The 20,996-nt window shown below is 41.1% G+C and overlaps 1 protein-coding gene and 1 long non-coding RNA gene across 3 annotated transcripts in view; one reads left to right on the forward strand and one right to left on the reverse strand.

Annotated features, from left to right (window-relative positions):
* LOC133625133 (uncharacterized) overlaps window positions 1-20,996 on the forward strand; it is a 42,947-nt gene that overhangs the window by 15,812 nt on the left and 6,139 nt on the right. The gene's annotated exons all lie outside the window — the stretch shown is intronic.
* Window positions 18,853-20,996, reverse strand: part of FBXW7 (F-box and WD repeat domain containing 7) — a 185,331-nt gene continuing 183,187 nt past the window's right edge. For both annotated transcript variants that reach the window (XM_061992973.1, XM_061992976.1), the window contains one exon: window positions 18,853-20,899. In XM_061992973.1, coding sequence (XP_061848957.1) covers window positions 20,631-20,899 — 269 coding nt within the window. In that variant the 3' untranslated portion in view covers window positions 18,853-20,630. The remainder of the gene's footprint in view (window positions 20,900-20,996) is intronic.

Consider the following 20,996-nt stretch of genomic DNA (forward strand, 5'->3'; position numbering starts at 1 on the left):
CCTTTGAAATAATGGTGGCATTGGTGGGACCTTGCAACAGCAGAGCAATAGGCAATGATAGGCAGATAAGGTAGTAGCTGCTGCTTCATAAGTAAAATAGCAAAAGACAGCAAGTGCCTTATGTTCTCTGTTGTCAGTTTGGTAGCTGCAGGAATTCAAGTGCTGTGGCTGTGTGAATACAACGTTAGCATCAATTTGAAGGATGTTTTAGATCATACCCCTTCAATGTTCAGTGTGAAAGCTGAAGGGACAAGATCCACATCCTCTTATTTCTATGTGCCATTCCTTCTTTTGCAGTCCTTAACTGATAATTTCTCCAACTCTCCACCTCCCTTTCTAAGTAACCTGTCACACCTTCCTTGTTTCTTCTATGCCTTTCTGCTAAGGATATTGTATTCTCTTCCTACAGCTGTTAAAGTGATACACCTTAAATCTTCTTTATAATGTTTTTCTGCCAAAGCAAAGCAAAGCATTGGCTGTGGATATAATGCAGTTTTGTTTGAAGTGGTAATTAAATAAGCAGCAGTATATTGGAGGCAGACAGAGTTGCCAAGTGCCTAAGAAGGGAGTGGATATTTTAACTCTTTCACGGTCTTCTGCCACCATTTGCATAGGAAAGTAGAAAGCATGTGGCATATCTGCCATCGGGCAAGTTCTAAACAAGGTGTTGGTTTCCATCTAAGCTGCTGTTTGCAGCCCATTACAAAAAGTACAAACCTCAAAAGCCACTCTGACTGCAGTTTGCAATGAAGCTCACATTCAATTATTTCTGTTTTTCAGCTTCTTTGACAGCTCAGCATCAGTAGTGCCTCCCCCTCACACAATTTTAAGGTCCTGTTCAGTAAGCAGAACAAGTATAAACATTGTTCTGTACTCCATTTATCCGGGGGGAAGGGAGGGGATAAGATGAGGAAAAACCATGGAAAGGCACAAGAGCATGCTCAGTGGAGTGTTTTAACAAGATAGATCACTTTCAAATTTGGAGTGCTGTCCTAACTTTGAAATTCTTTACTCTCTGGCCTGTGCTGGCTAGCCCTGGGTCCTTTCTTTTCATTTTTCTCTTCCCAGTCTACGTTCCCCTGTTCCCCTCCCTCCACAAGCACTGATGACTCTGCTTTCTCCTGTTTCTCACTTGCCTACGCTCTCAGAGTATCATTGGCTCCATGCCTTACTCAGCCAGGGTAGTGTCATGAATACTGCATACTGTTCAAATGTGCATGTCTGATGTGCAAAGTTCTAAAGTAGATGCTTCTGTAGATAGAAACTGTGGGGGGAATATAAAAAAAATGAGTCTAGAATATTGTCGTGCTTTCTAAAGAGAAAACATATTGAAAAAAATCATTTGTAAATGACACATATGCCTAGTGAGTGAATCATATGCAGTGTTCTCAAAAATAGGGTGTATCGTGAAAATCATGTAAAACAGGGACCTCAAGATTATCTGTTTAACCCCCATCTCCAGCTGTACCTCAAACACTGGTACCAATGTTTATCTAACCTTTCCAAAGAGATTTCCATTATGGAAATGAAACAATATCCCTCAGCAGAATGTTTAATTCACTGGTGGTTTCTTACACACCTGAACACGGAGGACATTTTACTTCTTTGAAGCAACACTTCATTTACATTTTATATCCATATTAGCTGACTTCCCCGTCTTCCTCATTCTCGGATGAAGCACTCCTCATTCTTTCAGTGTTTGGTCAAAGGTCTTCTGTCCAGACATTGCTCATCCTTGTCTTCTCACCTCTGTGAATGGTGTACAGTCAGTGGATTTTTTTGAAATGTAGAGTCCTAAAATGAGCAAAATACTTTGGAGGAGGCTTTGTTAGCTCTTAGCACTGTAATGTTTGGGGTATTAATTTTCTTCTCCCAGCAGTGTGCCAGTGTTGATTGATGTTTGATTTCTGAGCCATTTTAACCTCTCAGGTCCTCTTCTGTCTCCTAGCCGGTCATTTTGCATCCAGTATTTGTGCAGTAGATTGTTATGACCTTCAGCTGGCTGACAAGATCTGAAGCATAATACTTAACTTTTGTCTTTACCAAGGCACATCTTATTTATTTCAGACTACTTTTCCATTTTCTTGGGATTGTTTGGGATTCTAATCCTGTTCTCCATCAGTTTTTGCCCTTTCCAACTCTACGTGGTCTGCAAATGCAACAAGTGTATTACATCATTTAAGGCACTGAGGAAATGACTGTACCCTGAGTCTCAGTAAGGCAACAAGCTAGTGATAGCTGTCCTTCAAAGAGTTTTTCAGCTTGGGATGTGCCTGCTTTATGTTACTTATGTTCCCTTTTCACTATGAAAGCCTTGCATGAGGTAAGTTAGGGCATTATGGTATGATTTCTAGCAATGTCAAAGGAGTTTAGATTGATGTCGTTTGTGTTGACTGCTACTGATCACCTTGCTATCTTCTCCATGTCCATAGATTAAATCTTTGTTGTTGTCTAACCTTGCTAGCAATTACAGCTGGGTACAATGAAATCTGATTCTCTCTCTTCTCTTTTTCCTACTCTGTGTATCTGCCTCTTTCCAGTCTTTAAGTATCCTTTTGTCTTCCACAAATTCTTGAAGACTTTTCAAGAAAACTTTTCTCGCCTACGGGGTTGTTTGTCATTGCTTATATCAGACTGACACTTTTTACTTTAGCTTCCTTGTAATTATTTGCTTGTAGGTGTCAGTGCACAAGAAAATACCAACCTTTCAATTAATATACTCTTTTTAATTGCTGTTACTGCCCCCTTCTTATTCAGCAAAGCTGTTCTTTGATAACTTTTTGAGATGAAGGCTGATGTTCTTTTCAGCTGTGTATGATGTGCCTTTTCGATTTTATTCTAGAGTCTTGGGGCCAGGTTCTGACCTAGCCTCAGTGCCTCTATCCTTGGCTGTCAGGAGATGTGATCTTCAGTCAAAATAAGCCAAGAGCACTTAAACTATCTTAAGGTAAATCATCCTAACTGTGCCCCAGGCCACGTTTAGGGGATGAAGCCATCTTTGCTTTTTGCCCTTTAAGGCAAGCTCAGCAGATATCTGGCTCATCTGGGAAATGAGCTCACTGAGTTTACATGAAATACTTCACTGACCTAACTTTTCTCTCCTTTGAATATAGTACTTCTTTAAAGTGCCTTTCCAAAGTTATCTTTCTTCCCTTTTACCACACAATTAAGGGGTGAAAACCTTGCCCCACTGAAATGAGTATGAGCTTCAGTCAGGTCAGAAATTTCACCCTAGAATTTAAAGTATGGTTATATTCTGCAAGCCTCAAGTAGTGTGATTCATTTTGCTAAGCTCATTTTTTCTCACTAACCACTCTTCAGTCAAAACCAAATTTAGAGAATAAGGAGAGCAGTGCATATAATCTTGATTTTTGTACAGGCAAAACCAATGTTATAAGAATTATATGTTTTCAGAACAAGGCCAAGTTCTCTGCAATCTATTTCATTAGCTGTTAAATAAGTTTGGATAAAGAATGGATTTGTGTCTCAGTGAACAATCCCAGGAAATCTGAGTTGAACTGATGGCTCTGACATTGGCATTACCTTATTGTATTTTCACTTTTCCATCTGTGAAATGAGGATGATGTTACTGGTATTTCTTTAAAGCCCTTGGAGATCTCTGGCTGAGAACCTTTGGCTATGTTCTTCAAGTGACAATTCTCTCCAGAAACCTTTTCAGGCTTCAGTTAAAAAAATAAATGGGTTCAGCTTTTTTTACTAGCACTTAAAGACTTCAGTGTCGCTAGACCTGAGAGATCTCTTCCAAAAATGAGTCATGAGAAATGGGCTTTTCCTTTTGCAGCCCTTGGTCTCCCTACTGAGCTGGACAAGGTTGGTATTTTTGCCTCCTAGCTCAAATATCCGTCAGTATTGATGCTTCCAGGGAATGAGTGTGACAGTTGTCTTGCACTTAGAAAGTGAAGCTTGTATGGGACTCTCCTAATAGAGGAGTTGTTCTGGAGTCCCAGTAGAGAGCTAAGTGCCTTTTAGAATATATTTGAATTAATGAAGGGATTAAAGGATGTTGGTGCTTACAACAGCAGAGAGCTGTTCTTAGTGACATAGAATGGTGGTTCAGAAGGGAACAGGTCTGAGTGCACCATTACATAAGAAACAAGGAGAAAAGAAACCAGTTTGCTTGAAGATCAAAAATCCAGCATTTGTAGGAGAGGAAGATAAAGAAACTGAGAAATCCTATTAAGTTGTGGCAGTTTCTGCACTATGAGAGTGAAGATGTTCTAATTATCAGGAGGAAGAGGGTAGAGGGGGTTTTTTTTATTAACAGTAAGAAAAGCAGCCATTACATAATATTTAGCTCTGAAACATTCCAAGGTTTTTGTGCGACTCCCTTGGCATGGAGTCAAGTAGGGATAAAGTACTTATGTTTCTGTGTTCCTTAAAATGATTTTTTTTTCAACACGCTGAATGGTTCTGGAGTCTCAGGGGAACAGTCTAGGCCAGACTGACAGTGGAATTGCATCATAGGCTGCCATCCCAGTGGAAAAGGGAATACACAGAAAATTTCCATTAGAGGCCACCTTTGAGATTACAACAGCATATTGGAAGTGCTGTTTGCATTCCAAAGAGTAATTGCACATCACTAAAACACATCCCACTTTGCTTGCATGGTAGAAATAGTCGATATTAGCTTGGTGGGGGAAGGAGAGAGAATTGCATACTGCAAGTGGGAAAAGCTTTAGACCCATATTTCTACCTCATGACATACTCTCTGTGAGATACTTTCTTGCAGAAGACTTTAAAAGCATGTACACTTCTCAGTGATATACAGCCTCATGTGTTCTTTGAAGTTTTCTAACTTCAGTTGCTTGCTTTGTGAAACCGTTCTACTGCCTATTAAATTTTACTCAAAATTGTCATTATCCCAATGGTCTGATTTTTCTCAACCTCTTCCTGTTAGGCTTAGGTCTTTATTTTTTTTTTCTTTTAAACCCACAAAATTCCAAGCTTTACATCTTCAAATATTTGTAGATTTTTACATAGGCTGTTTTTATATCCTCTTTATTTTAGCTCTCTTGATATCTTTGGGTGTCTGCTTTGTGAATCCTTGTATTATTTTCCCACATCAAGATGACTGGCATAGTCCTAAAATGATCCTTCAGTCCATACATCTCTTGCTTATGCCTCTGACTGTGCCACCTAATCTCTCCTTTGGTAACTTGTTGACAAAGCAGTTGGCAAATTTGTGTTTCATAGGTAACTTTCACAGGTCATTTCTGAAAGTTTTTTGTCCTGCTCTGGTGACAGAATGCAGGTTAGCTAATTTAAAACACATGAGCACAGAGAAATGTTTATTGGGCAGTGGAAAGCTTTTAAGAATTGTGCATTCAAAGATGATTGCAAGGAAAGGAAGGTGGGAAGAGAAGAGTATCTGGGTAGTCTTTGCACCTGAGGAAAACCTATAGTAGCCTCTGCCTACTGTAATGAGCCCTGAAGCCACTGGCAGTTGGCATCTTTCAACTCCTCTTCTTTGTGCTGGAGGGCTGGACCACCACGAAGCAGCTCCAAGGTAGGCAGCTGAGTGCAAATGCTGATTTAAAACTGCAACTGCATTTTGCTTCCTGTCTTTGCCAAATATTCTGTGGTGAGAGCTAAGGATCAGCATCCTTGCCTTCCTGAATGCTCCTTTTCAGGAGGACATAGGCCTCGGCTCCAGGTCATGCACCTTGTGAAGCCCTTCACACACACACTGAAGCCCTATCACAACTTATGTTCACTTTGCCCTTTTTGTACAAGTGTGAATGATCCTACAGAATATGAGACAATGGAGAAATACATCTGTTTTCTTAATTTCTATCAAATATATTTGCTGATATTTTTCAAGCTGCATCTTCTTTTTATCTCTAGTTGAGATTGTTGCCTTCGTAAGTCCCAGTGTGGTGTTTGTCTTTTCCCTTAGGCTGTCGGGATATTTTCCCAGACAGTATTTCCTTAGCCTATTCATTTTTCCAGTGAGATCATTAGTGAGATAGATAAAGGGAGCTAATAAGAAAGACAGAGAGAATCTTTTTACCAAATCCTGTAGTGATAGGACAAAGGGCAATGGTTTTAAACTGAAAAAGTGTAGATTTAGATTGGACAATTTAGATTGGGTAATGACAGTGGTGAGACACTGGAACAAGTTGCCCAGAGAAGTTGTGGAAAGTTCCCTTCGTTGGAAGTGTTCAAGGTCAGGTGGATGGGTATAGTGAAAGACATTCCTGCTTATCACAGGAGTGTTGGAGTAAATGACCTTTAAAGGTTCTCTCCAAACCATTCTCTGGCTAAGTTCTGAAAATAATTTGACCTATTTGACAGGTATTTGGATGCAGGAATTGATGTCTCATCTTTGTTCACCAGTGTAATGTTTAATATTCTACTCAAGTTGTCCAAATTCAGTTCTTCCTTCTTTTTCTTAGCCCAACAAGACCTGGGCTGAAGCTGTTTTCTTTCTGGGTACTAATGCTTGATTCAACTGTACAAATTCTCACTTCCTCTTCTGTCAGCCTAGGAGGACGCTTACGGAAAAGTGATTATTGCACCTTGGGTTTCTGTCACAAGCTTTTGGTTCAGAGAAATGTTTTGTTCTGTGTTTGCTTAGAAGAAGTTTCAATTTCAGACCATTGGAGAGTGTGTTCAGTAAACCAATCTCCTTTTTACTTTGCCACATTGCCATCTCTTTGATGGCATTTTGGTTTACTTCACTCAGCCAAGTTGGGCCAGGCCCAGCTTTCTGCTCAGTTATGTGTCTCAGCATCTTGCAATTTCACATCTTAAGCAGGGCTTGTTCCTCCATACTGGAATCGAGCTCTGTAACTTCAGGTTCTTCCCGTGCAATTCTTTTGGGCTTCTAAAGAGTAAACATAGTGCAGATATACCTGAGGCAAAAGAGGCGGGTTCCACCCCAGACAGGGAACACCACCTCAGCAGCCTGTGGGATTTCTGCTTTTGCCTCCTGCTTTTCCATGCAGTCTCATGCAAATGGGGCACAGAGATGAGTTTGAAAGTTAACTGTATAGGTGCTTGAGTCTTCAGCAGATGCTATGTTGAGGATGTACAAGCTAAGATGTCTTGATCATCAAAGGTCTCTTCAGACATTGCATTTCCTTCAGAAGATTTCTTTCTTTATGTAACAGCAGCAGGTAGCTTGGTGTTCAGGGTTTGTGCTAATTGTCTAGCCGTGAACATTTAGGTTAGAGCAACATCTCATACAGTGTTATGGTGATGTTTGCTGAGATCACTAACCTGGTCGGAGGATGTGATTTGAGTTCCTAAACTGATTTGACTGATTGCTATTGCCAGAGGGGTTTTAACCATCTGTTGCACTTAGGGAAATAGTTGAGTGGTTGATAGGACTAAGACTGTGTCTAGTGGAGTCCCTTGGGGGTTGATGCTGAGACCAATACTATTCAATCTATTCATTAATGATCTTGATAAGGGACCAGAGGGCACTGACAACAAGTTTCCTGCTGATCCTAAACTGGAGGGAGTGGCTGACACGCCAGAAGGCTGTGCTGCCATTCAACAAGACCTGGATGGACTGGAGAGTTGGGCAGAGAGAAATCTAATGAAATTCAACAAGGGCAAGTGTAGAGTCTTGCATCTGGGAAAGAATAACCCCATGTACCATTACAGGTTGGGGAGTGAACTCTTAGAGAGTAGTGTAGGTAAAATGACCTGAGGGTCTTGGTGGACAGCAGGATTAGCATGAGCCAGTAACGTGCCCTTGTGGCCAAAAAGTCCAATAGTTTATTAGAAGGTCAACAGAGGGTCTCCTCCCCATCTACTCTGCCCTTGTGAGACCACATCTGGAATATTGTGTCCAGTTCTGGGCCCCTCAGTTCAAGAAGGACAGGGAGCTGCTGGAGAGAGTTCAGTGCAGGGCCACCAATATGATGGAGTGGAGCATCTTCCTTACGATGAAAGGCTGAGGGAGCTGGGATTCTTCAGCTTGGAGAAGACTTAGGGGTGACCTCATTAATGTTTACAAATATGTAAAGGGTGGGTGTCAGGAGGATGGAGCCAGGCTCTTCTCAGTGATGGCCAAGGATAGGACAAGGCGCAATGGGTACAAACTGGAGTTTTGTAAGAGGTTCCGAAGAAATACAAGGAAGAATTTCTTCACTGTGATGGTGACAGAGCACTGGAACAGGCTGCCCAGATGGGATGTTGAGTCTCCTTCTCTGGAGACATTCAAAACCCATCTGAATGAGTTTCTGTGTGACCTACTCTAGGTAGTCCTGCAGAGACCTGCAGGGGGATTGGACTAGATGATCTTTCAGGGTCCCTTCCAACTCTTGAGATTCTGTTATTCTGTGACTAAGGCTGGACTCGATGATCTCAAAGGTCTCTTCCAGTTGAAATGATTCTATGATTCTATGAATTGAGTTTGGGTACTAGCAGTGTCAGAGACAGGAGTTGTGGAATGGAAGGAGTTGAGTGCAGCACTCCTGCTTTCCTCAGCAGTTTTTGAGATAATAGCCTGACTCGATGTCTCCTGAGATTTTAGCATCTCTGTGACACTGGGAGAGGCAGACCTGACTTGCTCCTGGTCACATGCTCCTCATCTGTTGGCAGCTAACTGACCCTCTTGAGGCAGCTCAGCTCGCTAAACTTCCAGAAAATTACCTGTCCATAAAAATGTGAGTTCACCAACTGTCTAAGGAGATCAGCTCAGCACTAGAGCCATTTCCAGAGGGCAGCACAGCATCTTTTTTAGGAGAAAACCTCAGACTGACTACTGTCCTGTGAAATGACCACCTGTCCTAGCTCCTTCCCCAAGACTGAGGTTTGGTGCTTGACCAATGCCTTTAGACTACCTCTAAACCTAAGAAAAAAAATGCGCTAATTTAGCTGCACCTAGATCTCTCCTAGTGTAGATGAAGCTGCAGTGGAGTATTGCAAAAGCTGTTCCGACATTCATGCTTCCTTTTGACAGAATAGTTACTGTATTTTCAAGAAACATCTTAGAGTGCACATGACTGTATGATATACAAATTCCATATTGCTAGTCCAGAACACTAAATTTGGTATTCAAATACTGTGATACCTTTTCTGCTGCTTCGTTAGAGTGTGGGTTTTCAGGTGGGGAAATAGTGATGTTTTCTCAGTTTCTGTTGCTGGAGATTGGTCATACAGGACTGTCCTCAGCAGAAGACAGCACTGTAGTTCATACCAGTAATTCAGCTTTTATGTGGTAATAATTAGAAGAAAAAAGATTGTATTTATTTACTGGCCAATTATCCAATTTTTTTAAGACTGGTCTTCCCTGGAAGATAAAATGAAACAAAATGCAAAAGGAATATTAGATCATTAATGTACTCTTTGCTTCCAGCCTTCAGTTCATTTGATTGTAAATTGTTTGCAGTAAAATTGCAAATTAGTAGCTTGGATAAAGCTCTATATATTCCTCCAATATCAGATTCAAATGAGGAGGAATTGGGCCTCTAACCTTCATGGAGTATAACTGTAGCTGGATGCGTTCCTAGGGGCTAATTATCCATTCCTCCATATAATTTGCTTGAACTCTCAATTGCTCACTGTTTAATGCACATTGGGTGGATGCTGAAAAATGCCTGAGAAGAGGTGAGATGGAAACTTAGGTGTAGAGATGCTCTCACTAGAGCATCAGACATGGATGCCAGAAGACATGCCACATCCCACGGCAGGCTTCTGAACAGGGACGGCTCCCAAAAACCTGTGTTACTTTCCAAGAGTAGTGAAAAATTCACATCTTGAGCTGGCAGAGGGAGAGACAAAGATTACACTGCAAGCAGGTTTTTCTATATTTTGTAAGAAGAGCAGGTTGAAATAGCCATCCCTCCTGGAAAGGAAAAACACTGCATGAACTTCACAGTTGGTTGTCTCCGTACCTCATCTCTACCTACAGGGGAAGCATCTTAAAATGTAGGCAAGGTAAATTTGGTTTAGTGTGAGCTATTACTGCTGTCACTTCATTTGTTTTATGACTGAGATAGTTTCTTCCCGTTTATCACACAGCTAAATGGAGAACAGTTCTTCCATTCTAAAGCCTGCAAAGCCGTTTCTTTTGTCTCACCTTTGTCGCTTTTGCAAAGAGCCAAAGCGATAGGAAGAATAATCTTTATGGGCAATATTACAGATTTGTAGAGAATAGCCATAGAAAGAGATATCGAGGTCCTTATAGAAGATCTGTTGGGTGTGTGAGGGCTGCAGCCAGCCTGAGGGGAAAGGTTGATGGCTGAAGGTACGTCTGCCTGTGCTCCTTCTAGCCGGGTGTATGGGAAGAGCGTGCTTCTGTGATGCAGAAAATTTAAGTTCCAATTTGTGTGCATAAATAACTGGATTTCAAGTATTAATTGGGAAGCATAATTTCTTTGGAGAGTCAGAGACTAAAGGAACTCTTGTCTTCCTGTCAGAACAGTTTTGTCTGCATTGTGCTGTCTGATACATTAGATTGCATAATAGGGGTATTGTGTGGATTTTCCAAGAGTACATCAGAATATGCTGATATTAGACCTGTGCTTTTCTTTGTCTTCTCTGGTGCATTTCTTATGTCTATGAAAGAGCTTCTGCTCTCTTTATTGTCAAATTTAGCTGCCTTTGTACTCTATGTGGTGACTCCTATTAGCTGTTTGGGTTATTAGTCCAGTTTTAGACCAGAAGGGTTGTTTACCTCAGGCCTTGGAGATACAATGCTAGTCACATGTCCTGCTTTTTGGACTTTTAACCTCTGTCTAATTCAAACTTGTTTTCCCTGATCCAATGATCCTTCAGCCTGGAAAGGATAAGCAACAACACTCATCTATTGTCAGCTTTGTACAAGCCGTGGGTAAGTACAGTAGCTGCTGTTCTGTTTGTAAAGCAACAAGCAAGAGCAAAGTGTTTGAATAGAAAGAGCAAAAATAAAAACTGTGAGGCAATTCTTACTTATCTTTCTTACTGGGTAAATGCAGTCTAAGAGTGCCCCATACACAGAGCTTGGCCTCTATATGGGTAGGAATGTGTTTGCAAGGAGAGGATATCACCTGCAACCATTAACAGTATCATTAAGCTGAAAGCAAACAGGGAGATAAAAGATAGGGGATTTAGGTTTGGATTTTCTTCCTTCTGGTTGTAGTTGTTGGGGGAGGGGAAGTTGTTTGTTTGTTTTTAGTGCTCTTTGTTCTGCAAAGATGAGGATGACTTATCTGTGGCTTTGTTGCTTTGGACAGTTTGTGTCCTTAATAGCTACTTATCCTTTTGAATTAAGTTGCGTTGGTTTAACACTATGCAGAAGCCAAGTCTCAGAGAAGTGCTGGATGTCTCTGGCTTTTTTCAACTGGATCTGTTGTGTCACTGGAACAGTTAAATTTCCCCGGCGCCAGGGCTATATAGCCGGCATGCAGTCACTTCATACGCCGGCTCCTGAGCCTTTTATTGCTTACGCTGTCACTGCCTATTAAGAATTAGTGAGCAATGTGCACTAGATTGTTTTAGACGTGGTTTATGTATTATTCCTAACACACCCTGACAGACCGTGCTGTCCCAGCTGCGCTATGTTGGTAGTACCAGAAGGAATTTCAGCCGCTGTTGTTAAGTTTGGAATGTAGGTTCATTTACAGCTTCAAATTCTTATTTATACAGAGCTTTATGAAACAGGCATCTGTTAGGATGATTGTTTCTGTCCAGAGGTGGATCTGTCTAGACACTTGTCACCAAAAGTAACTTTCAGGTTCTGCAGATTTAGAAAACAACGGTATCACCCATGTTTAATAACAAGGAACATTTTCAAACTTGGCTTTACACACTAGGTTTCCTAAGGAGCAAAAAAACGTATGATTTTTTTGAAGCAAATACTACTTTTTGGCAGAAAGCAGAAGAGAGGGTGCTTGATGAGTATTGAATTAGGCAATGCTTGTTACTCCGTAGTTTATTAAATTGGTGGTAGGCCAGTCTGTGCTTAGAGGGTCTGATTCTGGTGGACCATTGGAGTCCTTTGTGGACTGTGGCTAGACAAACATGAGCTCTTTCATATTGAAGCAAAGGAATTATTTTTTCCAAGTGCTCTGTACTTACTTCTCCACTGTCTTAGGTATATCCTGTGTATCTTCTTTCTCTAGATGAGTAGTATAAAATATTCTCTAGCTCGCCAGCTCAGATTTTGGGGTGAAGGAAGAGAGAGAGAAGCTGGCTATGACAGCTTTAAGCAGAGGAGAAGTCCACAAATGGGAAAGATGAAAAAATGAAAAACATGAGAGAAATAGGGACATGAATGGTAAAATGTGCAAAAAGAAAAACATAGGGAACAGGACAAAGAAGGAAGTAAAACATAAGGAAACTGAAGCGTGAGTGTCAAAGAGAAGAGAAAATGAGGGAAGCAAATAGAGAAAAACAGGAAGATTATGTAGCTGTCAAGTCTTATTTTAAAATATGTAAAACCAGAAGTATCTCAAGATGTGAAGTGTGTGCATAGAAATGAATATGTAGTTTGAGCCTTTTAAAATATAGGCTGTAATCTTGAACGTTTCAACTCAAATAGGAGACCTGTGGGCTTAGTTATACTTAAGGTGACCACATCATTAGTGATATCTCAAACAGAGCATTCCTCCATCTTTCTGCTTCTCTGCCCTGGGTTGTCCCTGTTCCGCCATAAGGCTGAGAGTGATTATTGCTGAGGTCTCAAGCTGTTTCTGCTGGTCAATGACTGCATGCAAGCAGGTGAATCCAGACAGGTCAGTTACCTGGTTTCAAAATGTAAAAATGTGTGTGGGACTGAAGAGTGGTCACAAGGAACATCACATTACAGTGCTGGTTTGGATGAAATGGGTGTATGTGAAGCGTGGCAGTAGCCAGCAGAACAGTAAAGATGACATCCAGTACATGCCTAAAGCTTGTGCTCAGTAGGCAATGGAAGCACCAACAGAAAAAATGGAAAAACTTTTCCCCTGGGGACAACAAACAGAACATGTTTCTGTAAAACTTGTTTGTTTGGGAAAGTGTGTATGCTAGTTAATTGAAACATTCGCTCCTGTCGACTGAGAATTGACAGGAGGTACACCAAAACAGACAAGTAGCAGCAAGCTGTCTGAAGGCACATTTTTGGAGTCCTGTCTAGTCTGCAGCTTTCGAGTTCTTCCTTTTTCCAAACCATAACGTGAAACTTTAAAATAAGAAATGAAATATATCAGGAAAACTTAAAAACAAGTGACAGTTTGAAAAAAGAGGGGAACGTAGTTCTCAGGTCTTCTGTGTATGAAGGTAAAGGAAACATGCTTTGTATTGGTGGGATGTCTGCAGAGCTGTGGTATTATTAGAAATTCAGTTCAAACTGAGGACCTGAAAATAAAACACCCATATAGGAACAGTTGTACTGCTCAGTTTACCACACTGATATTTACAGCCAACTAATCTGAGTCCTTCTGTCCCTTACAAATCATCAGCCCCCTGGAAGGCGTGAGCATCTTCCCACACTGTCAGCTTTGAATTTTAGTCTAGAGAGTGTACTTGGGTTGAAATGCAACTCCTTTGGCAAGGGAAACTGCCTTTGAAGCTTTTGGATCTTCTACATAACACGTTTCCTGTTTCAAATTAAAGAAAGCACTTCTGAATAGTGTCCTGTAAGCACCCTACAAAACCTGCAGCTCGGACATATGACATATGATGTGAGGAGCCAGACAGAAGAAGGAGGTCCAAAAGCATTTCGCTCATCTTCCATCAAACAAACTGCCCTAGGTAAGAGAAGTTCACGTGAGTCAGAGCTAACATGGTTGATCATATCCTCAATTATAGGGCAGCTAGACTGAAGGCTTTGTAAAGAAAGTTTACTCCTGTGCTTTGTTGATGAGGGTGATGAGACACTAGCACACTAGCAGGTGTAGGATTTACAGTTAAAATCTCTTGGACAGAAAAAGCATCAAATTCATTGCACGTTGACTTTCTTGAAGTTTCATAGTTCATTTCTGATCCAACTCACACAACACAGACTTTCCATGGGTTTTTTTGCTGTCCATTGGCCACGAGCTCTCTGAACTTCCAGGCAACATGATTCTGCTTAAAATGTGAAGCTTCGTAGAATGTATCTGTTTTGCAGGCATGGAGGAACTCAGGCCAGATGTGGTTTGTGGCATTAAAAGCTTGATGTCTTAAAAAGTAAGGAATTGAAAGCAACTTGAAACTTATCTAATTGCACTAGGTCTAAAATATTATTCTCAGTCTAGATTCAAGATGCAAATCATTTTTAGCCACAATGATGATAAATCTCTCATTCTGGGCTGAATGTTGTCACCTTCATGTGTTTACCTTGGAGCATTCAGTGTCAGATTTGAGGTTGTGCTGTCCCCCTGCAGAAAGTGGCAAAAAGTACAATGTAGATTCCAGCAGCACAGAGATGCAGAAGACAAATAGCTCAGCTTATCTTTCACCAAAACTATTGCTATCACACAGGATTGGACAAAATCAGCTTGTGAGTAGGGATCACATAGTTGAAGTTGGACCTAAGCAAGGCAGAGGTGAGAGCTGGAGGATACCTTTGGCCAAGTCTCAGTTGTCCTATAGAGTATGAGTTCAGAAATGCTGCTGGATTCTCTATGCTGTCAGTCTTTAGTGGCAGCCTCTGTCATGAATGATTTCTGCCATCTCTAGATGGTGGAAGATTCGGTCCTAGCTTAGTTATGATTTTATAGGACTCCTGTCCCACCCAGGCGAGAGCAATGCGGTTTCTGTGGGCATAAAGCCATCAGTTCTCAGGCAACTGCAGAGGCACGGAGTGCTGCAGCATTTCCCTTCAGCAGCCTGTGCCTGTGCTAGCACAATGCACCATTTCTGTTTGCTCAAGTACTGCTCCAGCTGCTGGGCCATTTGGCAAACTGAACAGGGAACAAGAGCCTGTACTGGCTGCCGACTTTTTGGTGACACCTAGTTTGTCAAACTGTCTATCTCGGAAGGGATCTGGAACAGCTTTTATGTTAAAACATCTGTTGTATTTATAAACCTGCACCGGTGCTCAAAGAAGTGTTTGAAAAATTGTGTATGCCACTTTTAGATGAAGTTTGAAAAACCTAGTATACATCTCATAGATCATATACTTCAGGTATAATCATAAACACCATATATCATCATAAAATACTAAACATCACACAGCATGTGTATCTTTGCAGAATGTCAGAGATCAAGGTTGTAAATAAAGTGGCAGGAGATGGAAAGAAAATAGTCTTCCCATCTTTATTAAAGAGTCAGTGGTCAGCATGTTTGGGTATTACCCTTTAAGTACTTAACAGTTGATTGGTCAAAGTAATTACTCAAGTAATTACAGAATCACAGAATCTCAAGAGTTGGAAGGGACCCTGGAAGATCATCTAGTCCAATCCCCCTGCAGGTCTCTGCAGGACTACCTAGAGTAGGTCACACAGAAACTCATTCAGATGGGTTTTGAATGTCTCCAGAGAAGGAGATTCAACATCCCATCTGGGCAGCCTGTTCCAGTGCTCTGTCACCCTCACAGTGAAGAAATTCTTCCTTGTATTTCTTCGGAACTTCTTACAAATCTCTAGTTTTCACCCGTTGCCCCTTGTCCTATCATTGGCCATCACTGAGAAGAGCCTGGCTCTATCCTCCTGACACCCATCCTTTACATGTTTGTAAACATTAATGAGGTCACCCCTCAGCCTCCTCCAAGCTAAAGAGCCCCAGCTCCTTCAGCCTTTCATCATAAGGGAGATGCTCCACTCCCTTCAGCATCTTGGTGGCCCTGTGCTGAACTCTCTCCAGCAGCTCCCTGTCCTTGTTGAACTGAGGGGCCCAGAACTGGACACAATATTCCAGATGTGGTCTTATGAGGGCAGAATACATGGAGTTTTTGTTGTTGTTATAATCTGGTTCTTTGGCCTAATTACAAAATGTCATGATTTCTTTTTGTGAAAGGCTCAGGTGTTGACTTGCTGGTAGAAAATTTGGACCAGACTGATCATGAGAGATTTTTATGTCATTTAAACTGGATTTCATCAGCCCATCAGATGAACCTTTCCATAAACATATTGAGAGCAAGCTGAAGGCGTCCAAACTCTTCTTCTCTGGCAAAAACTCTGTAGTGGTATCAGGCAGATTCTGGTTTTCTGCTTCTGCTGTTTGGATAGGAGCTGGTTGCCGATTACTAAACAGGATCCAGGGCTTCTGTGGGAGAGTGTTTATTGAAAGTTATGCCCACACTAGCAATTACTGTTGTGCAATAGGAGCAGAGTTGTCACACCAATTTGCTGATCCTAAGGACTTAGCATCTACATGAATGTATTTCTGAGGTGTTGGACTAGCCCTGGTATGGTCCCATATGCTCCAGTAGTGCCTCAAGTGCCTAGGGTGTGCTCCCAGAGGGCTGCTCCAGATTTAGTTATACTACAAAGGAATTCTGTTTGTGGGCTGTGAGGCAGCACTGTGATCTGTTGGGAGAGCTGCAGATCCGAACTGTAAGTTGGGTGTAGACACAGCTGTTAAATGTCTTGTCCTATCTCTTGAGAAAGTAAATGGAGACCATAGGAACGGGCTCTTGAAGGAAGTGGCAATACTACCTCTGACATTAGCTAAAATCAAGGCCCACTAAGAACAATACCTAGTTTAAAAAAAACCATTTAACACTGTTGATTTGGCTTCAGATACAGGAGAAAACATGGAAGCTCTTTTGGGGGCTAAAACAAAACAAAAAATAATGAGCATTAAAACAAGAGGGTGAGATGCCAGAAACATGAGTGCAATTATCACTCTGGGATAGCTTCAGATACTTTACACAGCCTACGATGACTAAGCCAGGAGAGTCAAAAAGTGTCTGCACACTGAGAGTACAAAGCAGTTGTAGTCTTATACTAGCATTCTTAACTGTTTTGGTTTTTTTTTTAAAGATCACTCCACCCACCCTAAAATCTAAATGTGGTTACACAAAATGAAGATGTTTCCTAAGCAGTCTCAGTTGGAACAGGTGCTGCCAAACCGAAGACTTCATACCAAGTGAACTATGCTATGGTGAGCGCATCAATGTAGAGCGGGTAATAAGGAGATGGTAAAGAAAACCTCTTGGATGTGTTTACTGCAGGCCCAATTTTTAAATGTCATCACTTAAACAAATTTCTGCTTGGTGAGCTTTGTTGTTTGATGTCTCATAAGCAACATCAACTCCTACAAACCTAAACAGGCTTCTCACAAAATAGAAGTCTTTAGCGCATGAATACTGTCAACTTTGTAACGTTTTATTGAAGGGGAAAAGCTTTTTAAAAAAGTAATTTTGAGATACTGTGTTGGGTTTTCTTATTTAATGTGAAAGTCTATCATTTTAGCCTAACTCTGGGATTAAGGAAGAAGATACAAATGTGGTTGGCTTAACACGTTCAAATTATTCTGCATGAATTTGAACATCAGATAGCATTGGAACTACCCTGTCAACCTGAAAACTTCCCTAGTCTGGTTGATTTTGCTCCTGGTCATATTGGCTGCTTAAGGTGTACCTAAACACAGCTTGAACTGATTTGGATTTGTTACTTTTCCTCTTCTGTCATTTCACTCTCCTGCCCCGATTTGTATTCCTGCCCTCCAGCGCAACGTTACTCACAAATCTCTCATCCTCTTGCACTGTCAGGCCAGCGCCTTTGCTCTTTGAAAACATGTTGTTGCAATTTCTACAAATCATGGAAGAAAATTACACAATCTTAAAAGCTATTGCTCTGTTCCCTGCGTTAAATATTCATACTTTCACCCTTCTATTTCCATCCCCTCTCGCAGCCCAGACTGATGTACCTTCTGGCATCAGGGGTCTGAGCGTCCCGGCCTGTGTTCTTGCCAGAACAATGTAAAGTCCTGGCAATCTTTCACTGTCATTTTAGGAGAGGATTAGCTCTTTAATTGTTTTTAGATAAATACCGAGCTGATCACAGCTTTTATGTGATGTCAGTGCCTGCTGCAATTTTTTCTCCCTTAAACACCAACTCAATGAACAGATTTTTACAATTTGTAGCTTCTCAGTCATTTTGTATGGCTTTTTAATCTCCAGAGGCCAGATGGAAGCATGATCCTTCAGCACTGCTTGCTTTGCATAATGTAGGGACTGGAACTACGTTTGACTAGCACATAGTCAGAGATGTGTAAGCATATAAATATTTTTCTTTTCCATCCATGTATTTTCTCTTCTTATGTTTTGGGTTTGTTTCTTCAGTGACAAATTTTCAACAGGGAAAACTGTCATGAACAAGTAAATGCTATGCCCTGACAGAAGTGTCTTACGTGGAGGAAAGCAATGATTTTTGGTCAAGATTTGACAGAGCAAGTGACACCCTAGTGCTAAGTTTCCAAGACGGCTAATGACTTACCTTGGCTTCAGGGCACTGATAAAACTATTGTTGGACTGATCTGGAAGAATATGAGGTTTGGTGGTTTTTTTCTTCTTCAGAAGCTTTATTTCAAGCTCTCCTACAGCCCTAACTTTGATTTCAGTTGTATTTATGGATTTATTCTCTGCTGTCAGGCCGCAATCAGTTGATTGAAATCCATAAATTAATAAACATCAGGTTTCAATTTAAGATACAGTAACAAGATGCTGTCAGAAGACGTTTGACGTACTTTGAGCAGCTTTTTATAGCCAACTCCCTCCAGAGTCAAATCCTGCCCCATTCGTTCTGCGTGAGAGGAAGCTCATGGCTTTCCCCCCGTGTTCGCCAAGCCCATGTGACAAATCCTGGGCAGCAACTGGAGGGGAGGACGCTCACACACCTGTTTGTGCAGGGGTTACATAAAAAGTCCTGCTACATATTTTAGCACCTCCCAGTAAGCTGAGCAACTTGACCTGCTTTACCCTTAGTAGGCTGCATGATATTAAATTAACAAGAAACAGGGGAGAGGGGAAAAAAAAAAAAGGCATACTAACATGAAAAAACACATTTTATTGCACTTAAGTTATAAGAAAATAAAATTTCTAAGTGAATCAAACCATAGACACAATCCCTTTAAAGGTTGTTTTCCTCCATCATGTCAGGTTGTTACATAACTAAAATTAACCAACTGGAATCTGATTGTTTTAAATCAGACTATAAATAAAACAAAAACAAAAAAAAAAAAGGAGGAAAAAAGATCGCCTAGGATACAGTGTTAAACCACTTTCACAGTTCAGCTTGAGTTGTGGCTCTTGGAGAATGAGGCAAACCATTTGACTCTTTCGTTTCTCATTTTGTTTGCATGTGACATCTTTACAAAAACGTTACGTTTTTGCTCTGTCAGTTCCTCCCAGCAATAACTGTAACAGTTGTTTTTTTCTCAAATACTGTAAAACACTAAGACTGACCAGCAACTTTATTTTCATTTTTGTATTTTATAATATTTTTTAAAAATTTTGTCAGGTTTTTTTTTAATGTATGTTCATTCCATTCACCACAGCCCTCACAAAGAAAAATTTCCCCACAGAACAGGCTGCAATAGCTTTGTTCTAAGGAATGTGTTTTAATTTTTTGCCCAGAAAAAAGAAAATAAGCTTTGCACACACACTCAATTCTTTATTTGCAGGCAAACTTCACTCTTAATTGTCTGAAACTCTTCCACTCTCAGCCTCTTAGAGGCACAGTTGGCTCAAGTTTCAGTGGCAAAAAGTCTTTTTCTGTAACCAAACTAGAGCAAATTTGGAATTCAGTCTGGGACTAAAACGTCACAGCAGAAAAAAAAATAAAAAAAAATATTTTGCTTTTCTTTCTTTCATTTAGCAGCATAAATAAGTTTGGCCACTGGGAATACAGTACAGGGGTGGGACAACAATCCCGTAATTGAAGACCTACTTCTAGCACCAGCATTGCGAATTAAACCTGTCAGAGGACTCTCAAAACCCAGGACAACTTGCCACCTCAGAGCAACTTATGCGTTGAAGAGTGTAGATGGAAGCAACAGTAAATAGATTAAAACAGAGGCTAATACTGTGATTGACATTGGCAATGGTTGGCAAAAAAAAAAAAGAGGAATAAAAGAAAAAAGCTCTGATAAAACTGTACAAAACAATTCACAGTAATATTTTAGCTTTTCCACACCAGGAATGGACTCTTTGTTTGGTGGGTTTTTTTTTCATTGCAGATGCTCTCTAGTTTCTGAAAGTCAACCAGTGAGTGCTCGCAGAGGGGGGAAGGGATGGTGGAGGGTGTCCGGCCCATCTCCCCCCCAACTCACAGCCAGGCTCAGAGGGAGGGGAGGCCGGGCCCCAGGGTGGCCCAGGGCTGCACGAGCAGGCTCGCCTCTGCAGCTTCTTTCAAGACCTTTGTGGTAAAATAACCTGTTAAACAAGAACTGTAACAATTTTTTTTTTCCACTTCCAAATTGCTCAAGGAGCAGTTGGATGAAAGTAAAGAAATAATTGCACCTGGTCGCATTTCAAAAGTCGTATTTTTGCAAAGCTGCCCCGGTCAAAAGTGTAGCCTTTTTATGTGACGAGACAGCGAATGCCTCTCTTGTCAGTTAGAGTTTGTCATCTTTGTCTTCTCCTTCGTAGTCCGTAGGTCTTTAGGATCTGTTGCCCCAAGCCAACATCCTGCACCACCAAGGACAAGGGATTTTTTTTTTTCCTTTTTCTTTTTTTTCTTTTTTCTTTTTTTTAGGGGGGGAGGGGAAGAGGGGAGAAAGGAGAACATCGTCTACATGTTTGGACAAATTCATCTTTCTGCCCTTCACTTCATATCCACGTCAAAGTCCAACACCAGTAGCTTTGTTTCCTCAGTCCCGTTGCGGCTCCCAACCGCACACACGAGCTTTGTGTTAGAAGCTCGGATCCGCCACACGACGCCTCCGCTTCCCCCGCTCTCCAATGTGACTAGATTTCGGATAAATTCACCCGTTTTCAAGTCCCAAAGTTTTACAGTCCCATCATCTGAGCTGGTAATTACAAAGTTCTTGTTGAACTGTAAACAGGTCACGGCACTCTGATGCTTGTTGGGACCTGAAACAGAAAACCGAACCATTTTTGTCTGTAATTAGAAAGCCGCGTCAGACAGCACTGCTTATAGAGCAAATACCTAGCTCTTTTTTAATCTGTT

Source organism: Colius striatus, chromosome 3 (assembly GCF_028858725.1).
Source record: "Colius striatus isolate bColStr4 chromosome 3, bColStr4.1.hap1, whole genome shotgun sequence".
Taxonomy (NCBI): Eukaryota; Metazoa; Chordata; class Aves; order Coliiformes; family Coliidae; genus Colius; species Colius striatus.